Source organism: Episyrphus balteatus, chromosome 1 (assembly GCF_945859705.1).
Source record: "Episyrphus balteatus chromosome 1, idEpiBalt1.1, whole genome shotgun sequence".
NCBI classification, from domain to species: domain Eukaryota; kingdom Metazoa; phylum Arthropoda; class Insecta; order Diptera; family Syrphidae; genus Episyrphus; species Episyrphus balteatus.
In genome coordinates, this window is record NC_079134.1 from 150,332,508 (window position 1) to 150,355,467 (window position 22,960).

The window sequence follows — 22,960 nt, forward strand, 5'->3', positions numbered from 1 at the left end:
TAAATTTAATTCCCACCCGTTGTTGGCGATGGTTGTAAAAATGAAAAAAAAAGTTTATATTCCTTTATTAATATGGCACTTTGTATTCACCGCCATATTTCTATGAGTAAGCTTTATCAAATTCATCTACCGACAACGACAACGATTTCGACATAGAAGACGATAAAGTCGTTCGTCGTCGTCATATATGCAAATTTAATATTCAAAGTCCCCGTGGTTCAACCATTCATAAATTATCTCTTTACCCTCTCTCTCTCTCTGTGGGTTGCCCCTTTTGTTCCTCCCCTCCCGTATTCACTCGACCTAATTTCCGATATCAAAAAAAGATATAAAACACAGAGCACAGAGACACAAATCCAAAAATAGACATATCGCTGATACTTATACACCAAGTGATGGCTTTCATTCAAGCTCACATGCAAAAAGTCAATATATCTCTATCTCTATGTACTCGTGTATGTAGGAAGATAAAAATATCTTCATTATAATATATTCGAGGACATCCGTCAATAATTCTAAAAAAAAAAACAACATCCATTTATCTTTTTGTGCCTTTTTATAGAGGCCTTTAGGGTGCCCCAACCTCCAAAATGCGTTTAACCACGTTTTCAAGCTTCAAAGTCCCAAAACGCAACTCTATCTCTCTCGTCATGTACCAATGTACTCGAATAATTTAAATAATCAAATCGGTTGTTATGAGATGCGATAAGGGTCATTGTGTTGCAAATATTCTTTTATTGTATATTCATTTTGCATCACCACAACAAAATTGTGGTGGTGTATCCGATGATGAAGACTTTGACGATGACAAGCGGAGTATCAACTCTAAGTTGACATTACGCATAACACTTGAAACTTTTAACCCGATTGTGATTCCTTTTCATTCAGTGCTGACGGCAGCGGCGTTATAGTTCATTCAGAAAAGAAGTTGTCACAAAAAGATACGAAATGTCATCATAAGTCGTCTTCGTCTGTTTTTTCTGTCTTTCAGCTTCTTTTCTACACCGTTGTCAGTTGTCATTTTTTTTTCTTCATCTTGAGTCAGTGGAGTTTTTTGTTTTATTTTATTTTGTTGTGGTGAAAATAAGAGGAACAAAAAAGATTGTTTTGATGTTGATTTATGAGTCACTGAAAAAATAAAAGGGTTCCCAATTTACTGATTTTTTTGTCATTCCATATTTTAATTGTTAAAAAATAAATGATTTTTTGCTTTTGTTTGTTTGTTGATTCTAACGACCATTTATAGAAGAGTAATAAAATTTTAGGTGAAACTAACAACAACAAAAAAAACCCGAATATAATTGTTAGAAAATAATTTAATAACGCACAGTCTGAATCGAGACACCTCAAATTGCAAAACACAAAACAAATGTTTAGAAAAATTCGTACAGAGCCGAAAATGGATACAAAAAGTCACCAATAATGATCGGACATGGAAACAAAAGTTATTGAATTTTAAATGAAGAAAGTTTTTTTTTTCAAAATTTAAAAAAAAAAAAATCTAAAATTTCGAATGTCGATTTTGATCAAAAATAAGAATTGCAATTTTTTTTAATTAAGTTTTTGTTTATATAATGTTTTTACACAAATAAGCTTAAACAATTATTTTCAAACGAGTTATTTTAAGATACTGATGAACTTTAAATAAGCGTGTGATAATTCGCTAATCTGGCGAAATTAAATACAAAAAAATCACTTCAATGAACCAATAGGTTCAAGTTGTTCTTCGTATTTCCATGCAAATTCAAGTTTTTTATGAACACCTTGGAAGCATGGCAACGAATTATGTATATGAATCAGAAGATTTCCTTTAAAATGGCATTCAATCGTTAGTGCATATGTATATTTGCATATTTTACTAAAAATGCGTATTTTGCATTTATTTGCATTTTTTTTTTGCATATTTTGAAAATTAATGCGTGTTTTTCGTGCATATTTTCGCAAAAATTGGCAAAAATAACGAAATTACACTCTTGAAAATTTTGAAAGTCAATTGGAAAAAAATCAAAAACATAAGCAAATGCTGTGCAAACTGACAAGCTTGAATTCGAAAAAATTTTTTATCATTGTTTACAATTTTGGCCTTTTATTCAAATTTACACTTTAATTTCTCAAAAAACGTAAGATTTATCAATGTTACATGAAATCTTACGTTTTTTGAGTAATTAAAGTGTAAATTTGAATAAATAGGCCAAAATTGTAAACAATGATAAAAATTTTTTTTCGAATTCAAGCTTTTTTCATTTTTTGAATTTTACGAGAACATGTTCTATAGTAAATTAATGTAAATTTTTTTTTACACCATCAGAAAATAGATATTTTAACGAACGAAAAGCCCACCGACTTTTTGAAAAAAGCTGATATTTTGACACGTGAATTTTCGATTGAAAATTAGGGTGTTTTTTTGGTATTAAGTCAAAATAAGGTAAACAAATTAATATTTTAAATCAAATAAATTACAGTGTATTTGGGATATAATAAGGTAAGTTTTCACCAAATTTCGTAGAAAAATTTTTGTTTTTGAAAAAGATAAAAATGAAAAACCAAAAACTCGGTTTTTTGAATTTTTCACATAAATTTTGAGGTTATGTGAAAAAATTGTTGATATAAAAGTTGTAGATCTTTTTATTACCTACAACTTTGCCATACAACTTTTTTCTATAGGATTTGTAGTTTTGCCGGAAATCGAGATATACCATTTTTTACCATTAAAAACTCAACCCACCCACTTCCCGAACTTGGCTCGCCCGTAATTTATTTTTCCTTTAATTTTCATCATATTCACCTCCTTTTCCAATGGGTTTCATTCTACTATAATTTTTTTTGGTTTCAAAAATTATCGCCCCTGGTCTAATATGATTGAAGCGTCATATAAAAAGCGAAATAAAATGATATAAAATGTATTAAAGGTTGTCTTTTAAAAAAAGGATTTAATGGCGTTAGAAGAGAAAAGAAATTGATTTTGCCTTTTTTATGAAAACTAATTGGGTTAAAAAAATTTTAGCTCTTTTTATAGATGTTGTATAGACTTGGTGAATATAAATACTTTGAGCTGAAACAATAAGCTAAGATGGTATAAAATTTATTGTCAATTGTGATGGAATAAAAAAAAGTTGTATTTTTTCGATTTTTTTTAAAATGATTTTTAAGGTTTCACTTCAACCACGTGTGAATTGCACACATGATTTTTTTTATTTTTTAATGTTTTTTTAATGTTAACGAATAAAACTAGAATTGATTTTCAATTTACTTGAATTGGTTTTCAACTGATTTGTATTATTTTTTCGTATTGAAATATAAATCAGATTCACTTATTTCCCACAAATCATTATTATATAACTATGACATGGTGAAAGCTGCATTTTTATAAGGTTAAAGTTTTTAAAGTTGGCAATGGATTTTCATTGTGTATAAATTCTAATAACGTATGAAATTGAAATTTAGTCAAAATCTATAAAATTTGTCTTCAATTAACAATAAAGTGGGAACCCTGTTTACTGTCAACGACACAAAACAGATCGTTGACTGGGTGCCTACCAACCATTTGCCGTTTTCGGTTTGGCTTTTGTTCGCACTGCCGTTTAACAGTCTCCGAGTTGTCTTGGCCCGAAGCATTTTCACAAAACACCTTTTGGGCAGAGCGTACTCCACCATATTGTTGCCACCGACCGCTATTACCGCCACCGCCGTCTTTGCCGCAGTTGCTACCCATTCATATAGCTCCTAATTGACGACAGTCTTTTTAGGAACAACTCACAAAAGCAGTGGTGTGAGGGAAGAGGGTACAATATGAACAGTCATCAGCGTTTAGATATGATTGTTAGTCGTTGTGGCATAAAAGAAAGTCATCGTTGATGTTTTTCTTTTTTACTTTTTTTTTTTTTTTGTTTAATTCTTGTTGCATCCACTCAGCAATTGAATTTCTAATTTTAGTCCTCTTGCTTGCGGCTGAGTTCATTATCTGTTTTTGTTGTTGTTGTTGTTTTTATTATTATTTTTTTTTTTGGTATTGTGTGTTCCAGAGCCACAAGCAACAACTGTCAGCATATACTCGAACACAGCAAAGACTCGACGACTTTTTAAAGAGGTGAAGCAAGCAACAGCAGTGAAATGGCTTAATTGCGAATGCGGTTTTCACTGCACTTTCTTCTTTGGGTTGACTGGTTTGGTTTTGGTAATGGCAGAGAAGGGCGGGGGCAACTGGCGATGGCTCATCGAGTTATTGCTCCAGGCTGGAGGAAGTTATATAGGTTTAAATGGGTGGTCATTACCATTTTTGTTTGTTATGCTTCACTTGGCCTTAAGAGGGTTTGTTTTGTTATTTTTTTTTCTGTTCATTCAGTGTTTTTTCCTGGGTTTGAAAACTCCCGTGTGGTATGTAGTTGGTTGGTAAGTTTTTTTTTTTTTTCAAGCAAGCCGGAACCTTGAGGGAAAAGGTTAATTGAAGTCATTTTGGATAAAGGAAACAAAAAATTAGATCCTAAACACAATAGCAACTATTTTAATTAAACATCAGATTTAGAGATTAGAGCAAAGTATAATTGCAGGCTATTGTCAGGCTATAAATAAAGGTACTTGTTAGATGATACCAAAAGGTGGATAGCTTGTATAACAGAAAAGAGGTCTTAGAGTAAAAGCGGGTGAGATGGCATACCTTTTTTGTTTTTGGCTTATTTTTCAAAGTAAACCACATTTCATATTTCTAACAATGCAAAAATGTTCTATATTCAATATCCAACGTATTGTTTGTTTTACAGATTTTTATATATTAAATTTATATTTTTAAATTAATATAGAAAAAAAGCTAAAAAAAACCATCTCCCCCTAAAGGGTGGGTGAGATGGCGCATGAGTTTGTTTTAGGTTTCTATTGCCCAATTCATTGCACAAATGGTTGAACGATGTGAAGGAGTCAAGGATTGCAACTAGTCGTCTTTTTTATAGAATTTGAACTTAGTTGAATTACTTAAAAAAAATAGTTTGAGGGTGATATGGCATATGCTAACACTATACTCGAGTAAAAAATTCTAGTACGGAATGCGCCATTTCACCCGCAAAAAGCTGCGCCATCTCACCTTTTTCGCATAATTCCTATTCGTAAGCTCAGATTTCACATGCAATGCATAACTTATACTCTCTTGTATGTATTGGTGTATCAAGGGCATCTAAGATCCCAACGACTCACAAAATATCGGAACAAAAAAAAAGAGCGAAAAAAAAAATTCGAAAAAAATCATTACATGATTTGCTTTGAAATTTTTTTTAATTTTTTGTATCACAGACAAAGAAACGAATACTGGCTACTTCGATTTAAAATATTTAAAGAAAGCTAAAAATATTTTTCATACATTTTTAGAGCAATAAATGCTCAAGATATTTAAGGTGCGCCATCTCCCCCGCTGCGCCATATCACCCGCTTTTACCCTATATAGAGTAATTTAAAAAAAGGAGTTCTTTTTTTTAGTCAAGTTCTTTAATAACTAACTTTCGCAACTTTATTTAGCAAGTTTCGCAATTAGCTCTTTGACAAATTATTATTTTACAGTTCTCATTTTGTCATTTATTCGAATTGCGTTATTTCGCATTTCGCGATCAATATTATTATTATTTTCGCTGAAATTTTTTAATATCTGCAATATTGCAAGTCAAATTAAAAAAATAAACTTTGCGAAGTACTACTTTGCAAAACACATTGTTGCGAATTTACAGTCAAATATAGTGTAAATTTTAAAATAAGAGCAATGAAAAATGTGCGAAACAAATTGAGTGAAATGTAAACTTTGCGAGCTTAATACTAAATGATAATTTGCGAAGTAACCTCGTGATGAATAAGTGCTTTTTGCTGCGAAGTTTGTGTTTTTGCGAAATAATCTATTTCACTGAAATGAATTCGAAATCGAATTGAACTAAGGAGCTCACAGAAGTTCTTAGTTTTATTTATTTCTGAATAAAATCTCTCGACAAAATGTGTTCGGGAAAATGGCTCCCTAACAAAAAGCTTTACAAAAAAGGTGTTACAAAAATGAGGTTTCAAAATATACGCGGGCGGAGACCTATCAGGTTTTGTAGAGCTAGTCGCACTGATTACGAAACGGTATTTGAAAATCCCCTAACACCCCCAAAATCTGGAGTTACGGGCAAAAAACGGTTTTTTGGACCTTCACCCATTGAAAAAATTCTAGCTTCGTCAATTTTTTACCCATTTTTGATTTTTTTACAGTTTCTGATAGAAGATAAATATACATTTTCAACAATCCCCAAAGAATTCATCCCCGGAAAATAACCAAGCCTGTTTATTCTTTAATTTTTCTTACTTAGGACACTCTTAGCGTTATAGTAGAAAGCTGTAATAATAACACTGGTCGGCAAAAAACTGAAAAAAAAGTCGGGAGCAAGAATTTTATAAGGTGATTTTGATTGACTTTAGTGTGCTGAATTCAAAACCGTTTACAGATTTTTTCTATCACGTCTAGTTTTTGAGCTATACTCATCATTATTTTCGCTATAAAGCTTAAAAAACTAATTTTTAATTGAGTTTTTTTTTATATTTAGTCAAAAATATATGTTTTCCGTAATATGTTGCTCTTTATAAATCCAAATCAGAAGACGCAAGATGGAATTTGATTCAAAAAACCATTTATTACTTTGAAGATATCTATCATACATTTCTTTTTTCAATATCTTTGAGAAAAAAAAATAATTTTGAAAAAATATAAATACCTTTAGAACGTTTTAATATGGCGTTTTGAAATTGCATAAGTAGTTTTACAAAAAAAAAAAAAAAAATTAACGGTGATGTAATTCGATGTCAAATGTACCCAAAAAAACGCGTTTTTGACCTATTAATATTCAATTATTTCAAAAACGTGACGTGCCAGTGAAATTTTGACTTCAGATTCGGACTCAGCAAACAAAATTTATCTCGAAAAATAGGGTTTGGTTCTTGCTCTATATCCGTTGCCGACCAGTGTAATTATTACTGTACAGAAAATATAAAATTAAATTATTTTTTAGCGTACCTAACAAATTTGTGAAAGTTTTCATCGGTCATAATCATGTGGCCACCTACTGTAACAAATAAATATATGTACGAGGTGTTGAAGCTATTTAATACATTATTAAGTGAATGTACTATATTCAATCCAGGAACAAAAAACGATATATGTAACTTTGTCACACCCGTTACAATGAAAATACCCTAATGTTAACGTTTCTACTTTAAATTTACTGTTCTTTTTAGAAAATTCGTTATAATTACAGATTTCGTGGACAATCAAACCAGATTCCGTCGATAATTTACGAATTTTTTCACGCAATAAAAAAAAAACTTCGATAACTTACTAATAGTGGAGTAACTAAAGCTCAAAAATTGGCAATATTAGGGAACCCGGCCGAACAGCTTAGATTTTGATGATCTTTTTTTTCAAACGTCGGTAATTAAAAATACTTTAAAGTCTATAGATTAAAAATTGCCGGTGTTGCCGTTTTGATTTTTTAAATTTAATTGGAGTTTTTTGTGAACAAAAACAAATTTTTTTCAAAAATTTTTCTTAAATTTCATAAATTAATTGATGCCAAAAGATTTTCTAGGAAATTCAAGGAAAAAAAATATATGGGAGTGAGGGACAATCTTCCATAGTTCAAGCGATAGATGCAATTTTCTTATTAATTGACTTCAAACACAAAAAAAAATATTTGAACACAACGGCAACACCTACAATATTCAAATATACATTTTTTAAAAGCTAGAAGCTTAGTCATATATGTAAAATTAAAATTAAGTTAATTGAATAAACGGCTTTTGAAAGAATGGTAATTGAACTCAGATTTTTGAAAAAAAAAATTATTGAAAAAATTTTAACATGTCGTTTTTTAAACTTGGTCGTAATATAAAATGCAATTATTTTCAAATTTTTTTGGCCGCATTTATTATGATTTCAAATTATAAAAGGAAATGTCAATATGTATTACGGTTTATGAAAAAAATTAAAAAGTATTTCATTTTCGAAGAACTTTTTTTAATAAAAGTTTTGAAAAAAATGTAACTTATTTTTTTTTTAAAGTTCAATATCTAAACATAAAATTATTTTTATTCATTTAATAACCCTTACTGTTGAAAGTTAAATAGCAAAAATTTAAAGTTCCTATTTACCACACTCTTTGAGAAAATTAATTATTTCAATGCAAAAATTCAGTTTTAATAAAAAAAAAAACCATTGAAATTGAAGTAATTTTTCATTTTTTTTTTCAAAAGTGTGATATATTTTACCTTTTTTGCTTCGAAATTCAACTGATAATATTTATGGCCAAAAATTTTTTTTAAATAAATTCATATTTTATTAGAAAAAGTTTGGAAAAAAGTCATTTTAAATTTTTCTAATAACATTTTTTTTTTTTAATTCTGAGTTTGAGGACCATTTGTTCAAAAAGTCTTGATTAAATTTAGTGGATTTAAATTTAAGAGATAAGAATGAGCTTCTGGCTTTTTAAAAATGTATTTTAAAATATTGTAGGTGTTGCCGTTGTTTTCAAAATATTTTTTTTGCGTTTGAGGTCAGAATGTTAGAAAATTGCATTTATCGCTAAAACGATGGAAGATTGTCCTCTACTGCCTTTTATGTATTTTCCTTAAATTACCTAGAGAATCTTTTGCTATCATTTGTCTTATGAAATTTAAGCAAAAAAATGGTTTTGTTAAAAAAAAATTTAAATTTAATTTAGAAAAACAATACGGCAACACCGGCAATTTTTAATCTATAGACTTTAAAGTATTTTTAATTACCTACGTTTGAAAAAAAAAATCTTCAAAATCAGAGCTGTTCGGCCGGGTTCCCTAATAATTTGCTTTAGTTACTCTACTATAAATTTCAACGTAAATCGAACAGATAAGCCGTAAATAAAACATCTTTCAGCCCTATTTAAACTGAAATCACACAATCTTCTGAAATGTAAGCGCAGTAAATGCAGATTCTTTTCGAAGCATATCCTTCTTAACCCTCTGTCGGCACACGGGTGCGAATTTGGCATGACAAAAATGAAAAGTGGTCACAGAAAAGTGTCTTTTTAAGGGTGAAAATTCATTTTTTTGGAATTGTGGATACAGCATTCGAATTCCTCGAAAAATTCTACATCAATTTCATATATGATTCTCCATAAAATAGTGAGACCGAAAAAAGTTCTAGCGCCATGAAAAAGTATAAACCAAATTCGCAAAAAGAGGTGTGCCTACAGAGGGTTAAAGATCAAAACATTCACTAAAATTTCCCCGCTGTCATTGTCAAATCCTGCTTATAATTACCGTTGTGCCTATATTTCCTTTGACCAGATTTACATTCAAAACTTAGTGAATACTCAAAATAATGTCTCCCTCAAGTAAACACATCCATCACTTTGTTTGAATTTATGTAAATTTTTAACAACTAAAATTCTTCTTCGTCGTCCCAAAAGAGACACAAACGAACTTGATGTTCTGGAAAACAAGTCCATTTAGGGTAAAAATGAACGTTTCTCTGTAGATAAACTTCTTTTCATTCAAAAATTAAGTAATTACTTCCCAAGAGGCGGTCAATTGTGTCTCTATACCATACTACCACTTACTTTTTCAAAAGCCCACCTAACGAACCTAACTAACTTGACTGCCTGCGTTACATAGTCGACTTTGCTGAATTAAGTATTCCACCCAGTTTTGCCTGCTGTATACTATCATTGACCTGAAACAATCACAGTTTAGCGTCCTCGGTCGTTCCCCAAAGGTATGCATGTGCGATGTACTGCCTCTTCAAATTCACATTGCGCCTAAAGAGAAAAGGGGTTCCAAAGTAATAGAGTATGTGGCTGAATGTACTAACTACACAATAATATGCTCTGCCTCCTTGCCTCGTCTCGCCCCTGTTAACTCTATACTAAAAATGTACCTGATGTTGGGAAAAAATTTAAATTTTCCAAACGTTGTTGCTAGAGTTGAGAGAGTTTTATGTGGGAATTCGTTGGGTGATGCTTTTGTTTGATAGAGAAGAGAGGCTTCAAGTTGTTGTGTGTCCACAGACCACGTTAAGCCCACAAAACTGAAGATGACAATAACAAGTTTTGAAATTTTGTGGTAAAGGGGGGATAGGAACTTCCATGTTGTTTGAAGCAGCTACTGTTACTGCCTCTGCTCTTCCATCAACCATATCATCCAGTATCCAATCCAGCCAGTGCCAAGTAAGGTGAAGCCAAGTAGACAGCCAGTCTGACGTGCAACGGTCCAAAATTCAATGAAAATGGGCACCACCGCACAAAGCTACACATTAGTTGACATTTCAATAACAGACTCGAAGAGTTGGGTGAGACTTTGCTGAGAGATGGGGGGCGGACGGGTACAAGACATCAGCCAAGCGACGAACGATGTTAAGACTGAAAAACGTGCATCGTTCAACGTGCACCGCATCGCTCTCTCTCATCTCGAGAGTTGGAGTTGTTGGAGGGACAGAGTCGTTGTTCTTCGATGTTGTTGTCGTGGTGTCATGGCAAAATAGTTTTAAGCGCGATTAAGCAATGGCACGGATTCACTTCACATAAATGATGACGACGATGGAACGACTACGATGATGATGATGATGATGATGATAATGATGATGATTATGTTGATGGCATAGAGTTTGGGAGTAGGAGTCTCTCTCTCTCAACTTGGAGTAGATTTGGAGGTTGGTTTTGCTGCAGCAGCTAGCAGGTGAACCTGCACTGTCAAGTCGTGACAGTTGGAATTTTAAAGTTCAGGGATAGAGTAGATGATGATGATGATTTTTTTTCGTTCTTTTTTTTTTTGATTTTTCTAAAGGAGTGGCTTCAGTTCAAAGTGTCACACATATTTAAGTATGCTTGCATGAACAGCAGACGTAATTAGTTAAACGGCTTTGGCCCGCCGCCATATTGCCCGCCACTGTAGCTGGTGCCGGTAAACTAAAATAAAAAAAAAAAAAACCCAACAACTTCGACTTCAATGGCAAATAAATGAAAGATAATGAGATTTAATGAGATATAAAACAATTAAGGGAATTAAAAATTTTTTTTTTAAATATAAGTATACGTAATTGCTGAATGGTTTTAGTCTATTGTCTTTAGCTATGAGTGTAGACTGTAGAGCTTATCTGGGAAATTTATAATATCAAGATCAGAAATGTGCATCATCGTTATAATTTTTTGTAGAGAGATATAGATTTATTTACTGAGAATAAAGAAGGGATATGAATAATAACTTTAGAAATTTTTGAATATTAATACAAGACATCGGTTAACAGAAACCCACTGTTTTAGGATTTTGAAAGAAAAGACTTTAATAACTAGAAAATTGAAAAAAAAGAGGACCAATAAAATTGTACAAATTTTTCTTTACTTTTGAAAAGGTTTGGAGATCAAAAATGTAGGTACTTAAAAAATTTAGGAGTTTTTATTTTTTAATGACACTGGTCTGCAACGAAAATAGACTTTGAAACAAACCATACCATTTATTTTCTTATTTGCTGATTATGAATCAAAATAAAGTTAAAATTTCGAATAGACCAAAACGCGGTTTATGGGTAGGTAGGTATTTTTGACGTCGAATCACTTCACTTAAAAAATATTTTTTTTGCGAAATTACTTTGGTAATCTCAAAAAGAGCAACATACTATGGAAATATAATTACATATTTTGGGTGAAAAATAAACAAAGAATTTAATTGAAAATTAGTTTTTGAGACTTAAGTGAAAATAGTAATGAGTAAAGCCCAAATAATCTATTATAAATATTAAAGTTTGGTTTTGTGTACGTTCGCTAACCGGCTGATTTATTTTCTTAATTTTTTTTTTTTTACATCAAAGAGGTATAAGAGGAGAAGGTTTAAAGCAAAAAAAATTTAAGATTTTATAGGGTAAATAGGGGTAACACGACATTGAAAAAAGAGGCTATTTTCTAAACGGTAAGTCGTAAAGAGTTGACTTTTTTTTTTAAATGATAGACAAATTTATTCAATAGTAAAAAAATGTACCTATTGAAAAAATTCAAAAAAATTTCAAAACCAAGTTGTGAAGGTTTTTTTGCAGTCATAGACCTTCGACAAAAGACTAATTAGAATTACGCAAAATTTTGCACAGAAATTTGAGTTACACCATGAGAAAGATATTAAAAACAAAAATTAAGGGTCTAAAACGGATTTTTTTTATATTCCCTGTATTTTGAAATAAAATTTTTTGAACAACAACCTAATTTTTAGCTACATTTTTGAATAGTCTTTTATTTTTTTGAATTTTTTTTTTTTTGGCCGTTTTTAACCCCTTGTAACCCAACATCGTAAATTTTAAAATTAATAATGTAAATCGAAAGGGCTTTAGCTATAATAAAACACGTATTTTTTAAAAATTCAATAAATTCATTATTTGCTCAGTTATTTCGAAATTTACGCAGTAAACAAAAAAAGTTTAAATAATTTATTTTTGTATATAAATGCAAAAATTCAAACAAAAAGCTATCTAATATTTATATTCGCATTCCTAAAATCCAAAAATAAAACCCCGTTAGTTTATGCACGAAAAATATTTTTTCTGAATTTCGTAGTTTTACATAAATTTGCTTGTTTTCCAAAAAAGCCGAACTTTCAACATTAACTGCCAATTAAAAACTACACTGTGCTACAAAATAAAAACAAAAAAATACACCCGAGAAATACCATAGTGTAGGCTGTTCGTATGGTCGAATAATGCATTAAAATATTTTTGTTATATTTTTGGAACCCTCCATTTTTTTTTTATTTACAAAAAACCATTTTTACAGACCTTACGATGTAATCTATCAATATTTCAGTCATTTTTCTAACAACTCTCAATATGTTATATGTTTTTGGAAAGAGGATTTCCAGACCTTTTGAATGATGTATATAAGTCTATTGTTTAAACAAATTAAGTGTATAAAAACATCCCACAAATCTTGAAAAAGTGATTTTTTTCCCAATTTTTTCAACTTTACCCAATTTTATATTATACAGGGTGTCCCAAAAGTAATGGATCAAACGAAATATGCTGGTAGGCCAACTTAAGGGCTCTCAGAATTTGGTAACTTGTTCATCCCAAATCCTTACGGTTTTCGATTTAATGCAGTTTTTGTGAAATTTCGAAAAATGCCAACTTTGCATCAGTATTTTGCTTCCTCCGCTCATAATTGATTTTTGTTTTTTACAATTCTTCCACTAAAACGTTGCCTAATAATAGGAAATAATTAATTAATCAAAATATTTTTTATTTCATACGCCATTTTGCTGCAAATTAATTAACAGTTCCATGTTTTATAAAAACTCAATTTCTTACTTTTATTTCAGAGCAGCATCCCGAAAAAAATTTGCATGGTGTGATACTGGTTTATTATTTTAAAAACTTGCCGTGTTATTGCAGTTTTCAAAAATGTATAAAAATTTCCAAAGTTGGAGTTAGAACGAAAGATATAACAATTTAAATGCAACAAAATAGGGCTTTTCAGAGAAAAATAACAAAGAAAAATAAACACATTTTCTCGACTGTTGTTTGTTTATTTCTTTTTGAATAAAAGTCTCGGCTTTTGTTTGTTATTTTTCTCTGGAAAACCCTGTTTTGTTACATTTAAATTGTAATATCTTTCGTTCTAACTCCAACTTTGGAAATTTGTATACATTTTTGAAAACTGCAATAACACGGCAAGTTTTTAAAATAATAAACCAGTATCACACCATGCAAATTTTTTTCGGGATGCTGCTCTGAAATAAAAGTAAGAAATTGAGTTTTTATAAAACATGGAACTGTTAATTAATTTGCAGCAAAATGGCGTATGAAATAAAAAATATTTTGATTAATTAATTATTTCCTATTATTAGGCAACGTTTTAGTGGAAGAATTGTAAAAAACAAAAATCAATTATGAGCGGAGGAAGCAAAATACTGATGCAAACATGGCATTTTTCGAAATTTCACCAAAACTGCATTAAATCGAAAACCGTAAGGATTTGGGATGAACAAGTTACCAAATTCTGAGAGCCCTTAAGTTGGCCTATCAGCATATTTCGTTTGATCCATTACTTTTGGGACACCCTGTATATATTATGTTATATTCTGAAAGAATATACATTAAGGCACAAATTGGCGTATTTTTTTTATTGAATTTGACCAAAACTGCGGAATCTATGCTATTTTTTCGTAAATAGAAAATGTGGCTTTTCATGATGTGAATTACAAGGTGCACAATAGGGTGTTCATTATTTTAAAATAATAAGAATTTCTATGCTCCTAGGATCTTATATGGTTGAAAATAAGCTAAAAAAAATATTTTTCAAGTTTCAAGTCTCTAACTTAATTCTAACCCGTGCCGCCAAGCGGTTGAAGTTTCTTATGGGAATAACATGGGGTTTCTTGGACCTTGTTCGATCAATTTAAAATTCCAGCCAAACCATTCGTTCAAAAAATTTAAAACTTTACAGACTCAAATTTAATAAGTGTAGCTATCATGTGAACATTTTTCAGATTTTTAATTGAAAAATAACAAAGAAAAATAAACACATTTTCTCGACTGTTGTTTGTTTATTTCTTTTTGAATAAAAGTCTCGGCTTTTGTTTGTTATTTTTCTCTGGAAAACCCTGTTTTGTTACATTTAAATTGTAATATCTTTCGTTCTAACTCCAACTTTGGAAATTTGTATACATTTTTGAAAACTGCAATAACACGGCAAGTTTTTAAAATAATAAACCAGTATCACACCATGCAAATTTTTTTCGGGATGCTGCTCTGAAATAAAAGTAAGAAATTGAGTTTTTATAAAACATGGAACTGTTAATTAATTTGCAGCAAAATGGCGTATGAAATAAAAAATATTTTGATTAATTAATTATTTCCTATTATTAGGCAACGTTTTAGTGGAAGAATTGTAAAAAACAAAAATCAATTATGAGCGGAGGAAGCAAAATACTGATGCAAACATGGCATTTTTCGAAATTTCACCAAAACTGCATTAAATCGAAAACCGTAAGGATTTGGGATGAACAAGTTACCAAATTCTGAGAGCCCTTAAGTTGGCCTATCAGCATATTTCGTTTGATCCATTACTTTTGGGACACCCTGTATATATTATGTTATATTCTGAAAGAATATACATTAAGGCACAAATTGGCGTATTTTTTTTATTGAATTTGACCAAAACTGCGGAATCTATGCTATTTTTTCGTAAATAGAAAATGTGGCTTTTCATGATGTGAATTACAAGGTGCACAATAGGGTGTTCATTATTTTAAAATAATAAGAATTTCTATGCTCCTAGGATCTTATATGGTTGAAAATAAGCTAAAAAAAATATTTTTCAAGTTTCAAGTCTCTAACTTAATTCTAACCCGTGCCGCCAAGCGGTTGAAGTTTCTTATGGGAATAACATGGGGTTTCTTGGACCTTGTTCGATCAATTTAAAATTCCAGCCAAACCATTCGTTCAAAAAATTTAAAACTTTACAGACTCAAATTTAATAAGTGTAGCTATCATGTGAACATTTTTCAGATTTTTAATTGTTATAATTTTAGAGATTTAGCTTGGTAAAAAAAGTAATTTTTTCAGACTTTTTCAAAAATCGCTTTTTACACGTTAAATGCCAAAAATTTAAAAAACATACATTTTTATTCATCATTCAAAAGGATATTGAGAGTTGTTAGAAAAATGACTGAAATATTGATAGATTACATCGTAAGGTCTGTAAAAATGGTTTTTTGTAAATAAAAAAAAAATGGAGGGTTCCAAAAATATAACAAAAATATTTTTATGCATTATTCGACCATACGAACAGCCTACACTATGTTATTTCTCGGGTGTATTTTCAGTGTCTCACCGTGCTATTGGTGCTATTTATTTGAAATATGGCGCATTATTTCGATAAAGCAATTCTTAAAGATTATGTAAGAAGCTTTAAAAGAATAAAAATATTTTTTGTACAGCTTTTTGGCGATCTTTTTCGGTTTGTTACAGAAATGACACATGGGGCTACAAGGGGTTAACATAGGCCATATTTTACATAGGCCACTTTTGCTAAAAGTTTAAAAATGAATATTTATAAACTCATTTTACGAACTTTTCAAGTTTTGATTTCCTTTTTCATTTTAAATGTTAACTAATTATAGAGTCGAAAATTAAAAATAAATACAAAAAATGGCGGAACGAAGTCCGCCGGGTCAGCTAGTAACTTTATAGAAAAAACATGTAAACAGCTCATAAAGACACATACAAAGTTCTTGCTTCCGATTTTGTTTGTTTTTGCCCACCAGTGTTAAATCAATATCTAAAACCAAAATTTTAAATAAATTCAAGGAATTCGAAAATTCTATAAAAAAAAATTTAAAGGTCCACATATTATTTTTTTTTTCAATGGTAATGGTTAGAGCAAACTAAAAATTTTTGATTGGCATGGTCAATGAGTTTTTGAATTTAACGCTTAAACAAGTTCGAAATTAGAGGACAAAATCTACATAATCTTCGTTTTTATACCTAGTTACATAATTTTTTTTTTTGCTATTTAAAATTTTGCTAAAATAAAACTGAAAGAAAATAAGAAAAGTGTAATTATTTTTATATGCAAAATTTAATTTAGGCGTAAATGGAGAAAATTTGAAAAAATCAATTTTTTGAAAAATTTATATTTTGCCAGTACGTAATTCAAAACGAACCAAATGTGCACTTTTAAACCTTCAAATTTAAATTAAAACTGAATGATGGGGATGGAAACGCCACAATTTTTAGAAAAGAAAACATTTTAAAAATTCAAGTTTTTTGAAAATTTTTACTTATTTTATTTTTTGTTATTGAATAACAAACAAAAACTACAAAATTGTCGTTTGCTCTTTTAATCTAGTGGTGACTACAACTTTTGAAACAAATTGTTTTGAACTTCGCAGTTTTTTTTTTTGTGATTTTGGAAACTCAATTTTGATCCTTGAATATTTTAAAAAGCGTTCAAGATACAAAATTAGGGTTTACATTACAAATTTTGTATCGAAAAAGTTACGATTATTATCAAAAATCAATTCTAAAGAAAAATAAAAAAAAAAAATCACACGTGGTAGAAGTAAAACCTTAAAAAATCATTTTTTTTTTTTTTAAAAAAAATAATTGAACCATTAAAAAGCTTACAAAATTTTCCCAAAGAATAAAGCCATACTAAAATTTTTACAATGCGCAAAAAGTATAAAAATAATTTATTGAAAACAATCATTTTTTTTTCTTTTTTTTAATTTTATTTTCTCACGCTATTAAATGCATTTTGTCCCTAACAACCTATAAAAAATTTTATATCATCTGAAAGCTTATTGTCCAAGCTGAAAATAAATGTATCGATCAGGTCTATGAGACATCTACAAAAAGAGTTAGAATTTTTTGAACTCGATCAATTTCAATCAAGAAAAGCGAAAAAACACGTATTTTTATCTTCTCACGCTATTAAGTCCATTTTCTTCCCTAACAACCTATAACAACCTACACCATTTGAAAGCTTATTGTTTTAGCTCAATATATATATATATCGATCAGGTCTATGAGACATCTACAGAAAGAGCTAGAATTTTTTAAACTCGATGAAATTTCATCAAAAAAAGCAAAAAAAAACATTTATTTTTATGTTCTCTTGCTATTAAATCAATTTTTTTGTTTGACAACCTATACAAAATTTTATATCATGTGAAAGCTTATTGTTTCACCTTTCATATGACGTATCAATCTCATTTCAAAGATGCCTGAAAGAGAAGTTAGAATTTTTTAAAGTCAACCATGTCGAATTTCCAGACTGAGATTACGGTACTTCCTAGTTCCTACACTGGTAGCAACAGATCTTCACAGGTTTTTTGAGGTATTTTTCAAATTTGTATGTGCATTAGATCAAAAGATATAACGTGTGTAGAAAAAGAACATCTTTTCACCGTTATCTCCGAATTTTGAATATGAAATTAATTGAAATTTTGTACAATTATAATTTATTTAATTACCTATTTACAGTATAAATTTCATTCATCTATCTATTAAAACAAAAAAGTTATAACAAGTTGGAGTCATGTCGCTTTTTCGGTTCATCTTGTTTCAAATCACTACGATACTAAAGAAGTTTTCAATTCAAAAACATTCTGAAAATTAAATCAAATAAAAAATTTTAAAAATTGCATTTTTAACTATTTTTAAATATTTTTTGCTTTTATGTTACCGGTAAATGGGTACTGATTTTATTGTAAAACCTGTTAAGGTAACAAAAAAACTAATTTTTATAACCACCTTTTTGGAAAAAGTTAAAAAGTCTTAATGTTCAAACTCATTTCGTAACAGTTTTTTTTAACAAGCTTAGTATGAAGCCATTAAGTAAAAAAAATTAATAACTTTTCCAAAAAGTGGACGTTGTATTCTTTTTTTTTTTTTGTAATTTGAAAAGTTATGTGTGGAGATAATAATTTTATAGAGTTTAGATCAAAATTAAAATTTTTTTTAATTTTTTTTTTTTTTTTTTTTTTTCAATTTGACAGCAAATAAACACATCTTTGACGACTGCATGTCATCAGTACAGGGCGTATGGAATTTCAAACAGCAAAAGTTTTAAATTACTTATTCTTTTCACGCTTAAAATTCATTTGAATTAATTTTTTTTATTTTATTATTGTTTACACTTTGTCTGTCTTAAATTTGAAACTGACTTATTACTCTTGAGCGAATTCGTTAATAGTTACATATTGACGATGACACTTCAAATTCTCATGTTTAAACTTCTCACAAAATTACTTTATAAATATTCTTTTAAAACTACAAGGCATAACTTCAATAGTTAATTCCTTAAAATATGTGTCCTACATACAGTTAGTTAAAGTTCAAAACTTCCAAACCATGTCTTAAACCCATAACCATATTATGAAAATTAACTAGAACACAAATCCAATTTCCTATAGGTATATTAAACCGCCAAAGTTACCCAACTAAAACTATGCATATAAAACTGTGATGCAAAATAGTTTTGCAAATTCCATCTTACATCTCTTATCATTTTGCACTGATGCACAAATGTAAAGTACCTCTACAACATTCTTCTATAAAATGTACATTCTTCTGCAAGAACAAAAAAAAAAAAAAACCCCAAAGATGAATAATGATTTGTGTTCTTAAATTCCTTTCATATGTCGATTTCCTTAACTTAAAATCTCTCGAGGCTGTCTCTCTTGATGGTGTATATTTGTATATTCCCGCATCTTCACATTCAACGGAGTTTTTTTCAATCGTAATATCCACTTTAAATCCCCCAGGTTTGTACTCATTCAATAGAAAGAATACAAAGGCGTACCATAAAAGTGAGCAAAGAGTACATATGGACCCTAAAATGTAAATCCTATTCAATTATTCGGTTGTTCATGTGAAAACCAAACTCGGTTAACTACAAACTAATTTGAAATTCTTGTAATCGGTTTGAACCCCATAAAATATCCGCCATTTTGATTTTGTCAATTTTTTTGCAAACCCCTTTTTAAAAAATATTTAACCACCGCCTGTGGTTTTAATCCTTCTTTTTTTTTGCATTTCGATGTCATGTCATTATTACAACTTACCAACAACAACAAAAAAACATCCTTTATAAGAAAAAAGGAGTAAAAAATACAACTTGGGATCTTCTATTCTGCTGCAGATCTCTGGGTGGATGATGTTTCTTTTGATTTATGCCGACTTTTGTGTGTAAATCCTCTGGTAACACGCTAAGAACCCATTACAATGCTGTCACTCTGCAAAACTCGACTCTCATCGTCGTCGTCTTCTTCCATACGATGACGACCAAATGAATGCATTTTCATGTACATAAATAAACTAGTCTTCCAACATCCTTTTCTCAGATCTCAACTCGCATAGAAAATGAATAATGAACATTATTTTTTTTTTCTTCTATTTTTTTTTACAGATATATTCTATTCGTCGCTTTCACCATCTAGCGGTGGTAATGGTGGCGTTGGTGGTAATAACGAATTGACAGCCAATGATAAAATGCTTATGTCACTTGAAAAACAACTCAACATCGAGATGAAAGTCAAAAACGGTGCCGAAAATATGATACAATCGATATCGAGTGGCCACCATGGTCGCGATAAGAAATTATTAGCTGAAGCTCAACAGATGCTTGCCGATTCCAAGGCTAAAATTGAATTTCTTCGATTGCGGATTTTAAAAGTCAAACAAAACAAAGATCATATGTGTAAGATTAAGGCAGCTGGCGAAGAGAATGGAGGTATTGGCGGTGGTAATTGCGGCGATGGTAGACCACAACGCTTGGAGACATCGCTCGAGGAGCGCATTGATGAATTAAGACATCGATTGCGTATTGAGGCGGCCGTTGTAGACGGAGCAAAAAATGTGATACGAACCTTAATGAATAATAAGGTTCCAGATAAAAAAGCTCTTCAAGAGGTGAGTAATTGATTTTTCATATTTTTTAAATATTTATTTTTGGTGTTCTTGGATAGGTATATTATTTTATTGATTTTTTTTAACATACATATTTAAATAATTTAAAAATTACAGAACTTAAAAATTAAGAAATTTTTAAAGAAAACAATTAAGAAGATAACAACTTTTGTGTCACCCTTTATATGAAGATGTACACAGTAGTGTCCCGTTTCTGTTTAAAAAATCTAAGTTCTCGACTTTTTTTTCGAAATGGGTACCTGTCAAAAGAAATGAAATGGAAATGAAACTTTTATGGGAGAGGCTGGTATATCTTCAAAAGTTATGCTCGGATTAAAAATTAGGCACAAGTGTTCATATTCAGAATATCATAATTCTTTAAAATAAGGTGTAGATAATTTGGTTCTAAGAAAAATTTTTGTTGAACAGTTCAATTTTATACAACATACATGTTTTCGTTTTTGACTTTGACCAGCTATTGTGGTTAAGAAAAGAACAATTAGATAAGGCTCAGAAAAAGTTTTAATTTATTTAAGTTAATTTAGTATTAAAAAAATACTTTTTTTTTAAATTCACTCAGTTTGTTTATTTTTACTTGCTCTATAGGGCAAGTATTGGTTTCGTGTCGAAAAAAAAAATTGAGGTTTTAATCAAAACCAAATTACGATGATGAAGGATTCCGAAAAAGTGGGTCCCGCAATTCCGTCCGTGCGTCTGTGCGTCCATCTGTACACATTTCCACAGCCCAAACGGGTGGATGGTTTTTCTTCAAATTTGGTACAGATGATTTTTATGGAATTCTGAAAGTTGGTTTTTTTTTTTGTTTTTTTTTATATCTCGTTTAGAACGTATGCCTCCCATACAAAAAAATACGATATTACGAATTTTTCGAAAACGGCTCTAACGATTTTGATTAAACTCTGTATACGTAATATTTAAAGCAGTGGCAATAAAACTGCATTTTTATTTTATCTCAAAAAAGTCAAATAACAAAAAAATTTTTTTTTTTTCATTTAACAAAATTTTGCCCTAAATGTCGGCTCTTCCCCAATATCAATTTTTTAAAAATTTAGATCCAGCTTTTAAAATCTACAAGTAGACTAACATAAAAGTGCTTTGAACTGCAAGAGCAAGTACGTACGACCCCAGTCGTGCATTTTATTTTAAATTACTTTCAGTAGTCTTTTTTATGAAAAAAAAAAGTTATTTTTTTTAAGAGAATAAACTGCGCTTCAGTAAACAGTGAGCAAAATTAATACTCATTTACGTGTTTTTTTGAATAAAATTATATGAAATTGAAAAAAAAAAAAAAAACAAACTTAAAAACGACGAAGATTGGGTTTGATGCAAAATTGCGGAGAAACGGTTGTAGGTACGCAGAAAAAAAAGTTTTGAGACAAACTTAAACTGTTACAAATTCTTGATTGGATGTAAAAAAAATCTTTCAAATCAGACGTATTTTGGAAAAGAAAGTTAAGGGAAAGAAGTGCAAAAATCATTAAAACCGTCATAACTCGAAAACAGGACGAAAACGAGAAAATTACCTCTTAAGTTTTTTGACTTCAAATAATCTCGGGAATCCATGGTTTTCGTTTGGGGCGGTGAATGTGGGACACCATATACTTGTCCTTTATTATTATACAAGCTGTATACAAAATAATTTTAAACAGAATTGGTTTAGCCATTAACGATATACGGGAAAAAGACGACATCAGTGATTTAAATAATACCATATTTTTATATCTGTATTTTTTGAGAAAAACTAAAAATGCAATTTCGTTAGTATTACTGACAACATTGCTTGTAGCAACCAAAATCGTTAAAACCATTTTCGAGGAAATTTCAATTACTCAAAATTTTGTATAAGAGGTAAACTTTCTAAAAGAGATACCTATTAAGAAAAAAAAAAAAAAAGCAACCTTGGAAATATCAAATTTCAAGAAAATTCGCTTCTTGTACAGATGGACGCATGGACGCACGGGCGCACTGCCGCACAGACCGACGGACGTCATGACGAAACCTACTTTTTTGAACTTCTCAATCATCGTAATGTTAGTTTTGATTAAAAACTTGGATTTTTTTTTTTGGACGCGAAACCAATAGGTACTTGCCCTATAATATAAACCAAGTAAAAATTTATGAGAACGTATGATAAATTAACTTTCTCAAATTCGTTGCATGCATTTTTTATTTTTTCAGGTGTTATTTTAATAAATATTCAGAGTAACAATGATCCAACAAAACAAAAATCATTATATCAGTCTAGTCGGTTTTGAGTTACAAATAGTGTTACTATTACGAATTTAATTTTAAAAACATCGAAAAAGTAATATCGTCGGTCTCATGAGAATGCCTCGTAACTCCCAAAATCATAATTTTACAGGAGAGACGAAAGAGTAATCAAACAACAGAGTAGTTGGGAAGAAACGCGCTGCGCAAAATTTGAATTTAAGTCTATTTAGATTTTTCGGAATGACCCCAAATTTTCTGGGTTGCTCCGCTGACATATTTCCTAAAGAATGGCATTCAAAAGTC

The 22,960-nt window shown here is 30.1% G+C and overlaps 1 protein-coding gene across 11 annotated transcripts in view; it reads left to right on the forward strand.

Moving 5' to 3' along the window:
- LOC129905297 (serine/threonine-protein kinase N) overlaps positions 1-22,960 on the forward strand; it is a 214,847-nt gene that overhangs the window by 147,225 nt on the left and 44,662 nt on the right. For all 11 annotated transcript variants that reach the window (XM_055980746.1, XM_055980745.1, XM_055980740.1 and 8 more), the window contains one exon: positions 19,926-20,428. In XM_055980746.1, the coding sequence (XP_055836721.1) occupies positions 19,926-20,428 (503 nt within the window). The remainder of the gene's footprint in view (positions 1-19,925; positions 20,429-22,960) is intronic.